At 52.1% G+C, this 5,558-nt stretch overlaps 1 protein-coding gene across 2 annotated transcripts; it reads right to left on the reverse strand.

The window, feature by feature from the left end:
- Nucleotides 1–525: 525 nt before the first annotated feature.
- Nucleotides 526–5,116, reverse strand: prtfdc1b (phosphoribosyl transferase domain containing 1b). Of its 2 annotated transcripts, XM_057057758.1 has the most exons (9): nt 4,881–5,115; nt 4,591–4,697; nt 3,878–4,061; nt 3,688–3,753; nt 2,134–2,151; nt 1,344–1,426; nt 1,223–1,269; nt 1,077–1,153; nt 526–969 (listed from the first exon to the last, which is right to left on the reverse strand). In XM_057057758.1, the coding sequence occupies exons 1-9, from the start codon at nt 4,926–4,928 to the stop codon at nt 922–924; spliced, it is 678 nt and encodes a 225-aa protein (XP_056913738.1). In that variant the 5' UTR covers nt 4,929–5,115; the 3' UTR covers nt 526–921. The 2 variants fall into 2 exon arrangements, with proteins under 2 accessions (XP_056913738.1, XP_056913739.1); XM_057057759.1 differs by lacking the exon at nt 2,134–2,151 and having other exon boundaries at nt 4,881–5,116.
- Nucleotides 5,117–5,558: the final 442 nt, after the last annotated feature.

The following is a 5,558-nucleotide window of genomic DNA, read 5'->3' on the forward strand; positions in this document are numbered from 1 at the left end:
AAATCCACCTTCGGTCAACAGGCCGCTCTCAGCCAATCACCGCCGCGCTTGTATTTGAGCGGACCAATCAGAGGCGCTCTTACAACAAGCAGCCGCCGCCGCGCTGATAAAAGGTGGCGTTGAGCGTTGCGACGGCGCCGCTCGGCTCCGGACCCACCTGGACCAGAACAGAACCGGGGACGTATAGCCTGGCTCCTGCATCTAAGACGAGGCTTAACGAGGAGTCACGTGGCTGAAAGTGAGGAATGCGAGTTTCCGCACAGCACGTGGCGCCCCGTCTTTGTCCCCCGTCAGGCCGCTAAAAGCAGATGATCAAACACTCCGCAGACGGAATGCTGACTGAAATAAATGTTGGGATTTCTCCCCCCCCCCCCCCGGAATACCACCTGTTCTGGGAATGGCAGCTTTTGTGGCGGGGGTCACTTCAGGGAGGAGAGTTTCACAAAGCTGTCCAGTTCATCCAGTTCCACCTCCAGTGCTCTACCATCCAGAAACATGGCGCAACAAGTCCTTCACACTTGCGTCTTTATTTGTATTGGGTTTATTTCCTTTTATTTGTGGCGTTCAGAATCATGTTTCAACAGTATTACGCAATCAGGGGTCTTGAACAGATTCCCTTTCAATGTTAACATCTAAAAATCCCCTAAAACAGAATGTAGAACAGGTCCCAGCGTCTCTGGAGCGTTACGCTCCCAACACGAGTGGAGGAATGTTGCGTCCTGCATCAACACCCGACCTGTTTGCCCCCGAGCAGGAAAAGGTGACAGTCGCTCCCGAGGCATCAGACGAAGGCACGAACAGGTGAAGAGGATGGAAAGCTGTAGCGCGCCGCTGTTGCTATGGTACCCCTCCGACAGAACTAGCAGCTACACCTCCACAGAGGGGGGGTTGGAGCCAAACATCCAAACATTCCCGTCCCTGCTAAATCTTGTATTTCATCTTTGCGGCCTCGCTGATGGCGCAGATGTGCTGAAATCAGAGGAGATGACGATTCAGAGCAGCACGCCACGGTGGCCTCAGACACGCTTCGTGACCCCTCCCATAAGGACTCCTGACCCCGAAAGGCTCCGGCTTACGTTCAGGTCGCGGAAATACTCGTTGTAGTCCAGGGCGTATCCCACGACGAACCGATCGGGTATCTCAAAGCCGACGTCTGGAATGAAGACAAAAGGCAATTACAATCATCCTAGGGGGGGGGGGGGCGGAAGGGGGCGATGCCTACAGTCAGGAAGGTACGCCCAGGTGTTGGACACCCTCTTCACCAGCAACCTGAGGACAACAACAGCAGCAGCGGTCAGATGGCGCAGGCGGGAGGGTCCCCCGGGGCTCGGCGCCACACTTACGCTGCCACTTTGATCATTTGGGGCCTGAAGGCCTGGACGTGCTCCAGGAGGGCCTTCATGGTCTTCCCGGTGCCCACGATGGCCTAGGGGACGGACGGCAGCATTAGGACGCAAAGCAAAACCAGACTTCCAGTATGTGACGCTGGCGTAAGGGGAAGGGAGAAGTCAGGCAGTGGCGGGGTTACGCAAGCGGAGGGTTTCTCCCAACGCCGCGTCTGATGCACAGTTCTGTTTTAATTTAAGAGGTGGCCGATTACAGGAAATCAGCTGGTCCAGGACAACAACTCTCTCCTTTACGCCACTTCTGTTTATTCACCCTGTTTTATTCCCAACGTGAGCCTTGACTGACCCCTCTGCACCCGTAGTCATCACCATTGTAACGTTTCTAGCATAAACCTGCTTAGACCAGTGGCAAAGGTCTGGTTTTGAGTAGACTTTAGCGTGTTAGCATGCCCTTGCTAACGCCCCACCCTCCGTGATTCATTTATTTGAAATAAGCTCACGACTTTAATTACGTAAAATCATGCCGACACGCTGGTTATGGTCATTTTAATACAACCAAAAAGACCTTCTGAGTAGCGGCTGCCATTTTAACCTCCCGTTTAATCAGGTGGTTGTGAACAAGCATCCCTGAATAGCCACATTTCTCTTCTTTAATATCATTTCTGCTTCCAATAAAGGTCGAGATAGGAGCACTCGTGGGAGGGTCGGCGTGATCAAAGTGGGAAACTCCAACGGCTTTGGACAGATTCCTGCTAAAGTCCTGCAGCAGAGAAGAAGCCGGACTCACCTCCACAATCAGGACGTTCTTATGGCAGCATGTCGGGAGAGAAGAGAGGAATTAATGAGCAGAGAAACTGCAGCATCTTCACATCAACCACACATTCAGGTGCACGCGGACGTCTGAACACGAGAGACTGACGAGGAAATGCTCTTCGACGGGCTTCTGAGTGGGAGCAGACAGGGAAATCCATCCCAGCAGCTGCCTTTTTTCCATTATCACACTCAAATAGTTGAGATTCTGCAGTTGTTCTTTGGAACGGGGGAGCCTGTAACCCAAGCCTCAGTTCCACTGGGCCAGGTCAACACTGGAAACACAACTCATTTAAAAACAACTGCTTTGTAACTTTATGCGGATTGTTCTATTTTTCTAACAAAGGGTTCAGCCGAGCGTGCAGCCGTGCTGCGTTTGGGCCTCATTATTCATACAGACGTATTCAGATGGAGGAAAACCCTGGAGAAATGAGGAGGAAGGAGCCGGCCATGAAAGCAGACGACAGGTACGGCGCCATCTGCAGGGACACACACACACACACACACACACACACACACACACACACACCACACACACACACACACACACACGGGGCCAATCGGGACACAGAATTGGTTCCCTCCAGAGAAAAACAGCACCGTTCTGCTACAAACGGGTGACTAAATTTAGCCGTGGATGGCGGGGAGTTCAGGGATTTCACAAGCACGCTTAAAGATACACAGCAGAGCGGGTGGCGGTGACTCAAGCGCGCTACATCATGGCCGATTCATGTTTCAGGCATTTGTGCCACACCTGATTCAGCCCAGGAGCGCGTGGGGACGAGCATGTTGGGATCAGCTGATGTATCACACCTAGAGGGGCCCGGATGGACTCACAACACTCAGATATGGTGAAACAGCCCTTCAGGTCGGTCAACTCTGCAGATAAAATCATGCTGATCCTTAAAAACGGCCCCTTAAAGGGCCAGAGCAGCAGAGAGGTGCAAGAAAACAGCTGTATTAAGCCCCTCCCCTTTTCTCACAGGAGGGAGAACCTACGGTGGCCTCCGAGGATCATTCACACACGAGATAAATGTGTCAACATTGAGTTTTAGAGTGTCATTTTTATATTATTCTAATATTATCATGGTGTGTAAACATGCAGGGGGACACCAACAAAAAGCCACTATCTAGTGAGGAGAAAACCAAGTGTGTGTGTGTGTGTGTGTGTGTTGGTGACAATAAGCAGGGCCCCTCTGCCTGGGTGTGTGTGTGTGTGTGTGTGTCCATGAGGGCTCAGTTTATTTAAGCCTGAGCCTGTTCACTCAGCTCCAGCGATAGCTGCTCAGCAGCAGGTCTGCGGCCATCTTTGGAGGCCGACGAGCTCCTGGGGAGGACATGACGGGAAATGCTGCCCCCTTGAGGCTCCTCTCCATCACTGCCCCTCCATCACGTGACTCTCCTCCACGTCCAACGTGCTCGTTTGCTAGCAGGAGCCCACACCATTAGGGTGGAGGGGGAGGAATAACTAAATGAGGCTGCACATTAGTAGGAAAGGCTGCCTAGAAGGGTCCTAAAGGGAGAACTTTACCTTTCCAGCTAAAAAAGACAAATCCTCCGCTCCAACTATGTGCAGATCCTCTGTGGAGCAGTCGTTCTGAGGGAACAGAATCCAGGAAACCACGTTAAACATTCCTAATATTAATTAAAGACACATTTAAAGATACGTATTCCCCCTCTGAGGGAGGGAACTCCCACACTCTGAAGCCATGTGAGCTCACCAGGTAGCTTTTGAGCCGGATGAAATGGACCCTCATTGGGATGGAGCGCTGGGAGTTGTGGCTGAGAGCTTTGATCCGGTCCACCAGGTCAGCGCAGAACTGGTACCCCCCCTTCAGCACACACAGCACCACGATGTCATTGTCACCCAGCTCGTCCATGATGTTGCGCGCCAGACGTTCCGTCCTGCAGCGACACAATAGGTGAGCTTCCTCTGACAGCAGCAGAGCCTGGACCTGGGGGCGGGGGGCTCAGCCTGGACCTGGGGGGCTCAGCTCAGGTCAGCCTGGACCTGGGGGGCTCAGCTCAGCTCAGCCTGGACCTGGGGGGGCTCAGCTCAGGTCAGCTGCACCACCAGCGGTGCAAGAGAGCAAATATTAAAGCTTCACTGCAACCGTTGCTTTAAATGATCAACTGTTGGGATCCGAAGCTCAGAAATGTGCTTTGAATCCTGCACAAATGCAAAAAAAAGGATTTAAAAGTGGGTTTTGGACAGATTGTTAAGCTCAAGAGGACGTTAAGAGTGATGTGTGATCAAGGACAGATGTTCTGGAAGCCACTATCAGTCCAGTCTCCAGAGGGAAGACTGGTGCTTTAACTAGTGTTGAAGGGTTTCTGGACTCTCGGGGGTTCTTCTGCCCATCAGATCTCAGACACGTGGAGTTCCCGATTAAACCCGCAGGAAGGTCGAACAGTCCCGAGTGCGGGGCTCTACCTGTCCATGATCATGCCGTGTGGAATGAAGACGCAGTCCAAATCTCCGCTGTAGTGTGCTGGGTAGCAGAACAGGTCCAGACTGTACCCGGGCCAGTTGTCCGTGAGCTGGGGGGAACCGACACCAGAGCCTTTGTTACGCTGCACTTAAAAAGTCACAACTTCACGGTTAGAATGCATCAAATCGAGCAGAAACCGAGTCTGCCGCGTGCGCAAAGTTGCCCGAAGGCGCCGCGCAGCGACGAGCAACTTTCTGCTCGCGCCATTGTTTCTACTCAGCCCGCGTTTTACCACGATGCCGCCGCTCCTCCCGCACGACTGGACGGACTCAGCCTCCATTTTGGAACCCGCAGATCAGGACGCGGCCTTGGTGGCGCAACGAGAAGATCCTGGAAGGGAGAGCCTGCTGAGCCGAGGAGGTGGAGGGGGGAACCCTTTTCCCCCGGAGGAGGCGCGCTCCCGTGGCCGCTGGGGGGCGCCACGGCCGCGGCGGGCAGCTGCTTTTGGGACCAGTGGGAAGAGGAATGTGGAGGGACAGGCTCCGAATGCGGAATTCATTTCTTATGGTTCGCTCTTTTATTCTGCAGGGCTGGTTCTGTCAAAAGCCCCCCCATAATAATAATTTAGAAAAACCCGGTGACCACATTCCCACAACTGCAGTATATGCTCAGTGAATTGATTTTAATCATGTCGAGGCTATAAATTTGCATAAATACATGAGTTTCTGGCTTAATTTCAAAGCCAAATTAAACAAATTAAATGGCGGATAATCAAATGATGCTCGTTTAACATCCAGGCTTCACACAAAAAGAGGAAAATCACTTAATAGTAAATCACTATTAATCACTTCATAGTAAAATATAAATATATTTTCCGAGGACAGAAATAAGAAGTAAGAAAATAGGAATGTTGATCCGGACTTGAAGTAAACCTGGAATTGCAGATTCCCTCCTGTTGTGGGAATGTCGT

The sequence above is a fragment of the Takifugu flavidus genome, chromosome 15 (assembly GCF_003711565.1).
Source record: "Takifugu flavidus isolate HTHZ2018 chromosome 15, ASM371156v2, whole genome shotgun sequence".
NCBI lineage: Eukaryota > Metazoa > Chordata > Actinopteri > Tetraodontiformes > Tetraodontidae > Takifugu > Takifugu flavidus.

Coding starts and splice junctions, on each gene's coding strand:
- prtfdc1b (XM_057057758.1), bottom strand. CDS start 4,928: ATGGAGGCTGAGTCCGTCCAGTCGTGCGGGAGGAGCGGCGGCATCGTG. Junction 4,698..4,880: donor GGAGGAGCGGCGGCATCGTG/GTAAAACGCGGG, acceptor GGTTCCCCCCAG/CTCACGGACAACTGGCCCGG. Junction 4,062..4,590: donor CACGGCATGATCATGGACAG/GTAGAGCCCCGC, acceptor GTGTCGCTGCAG/GACGGAACGTCTGGCGCGCA.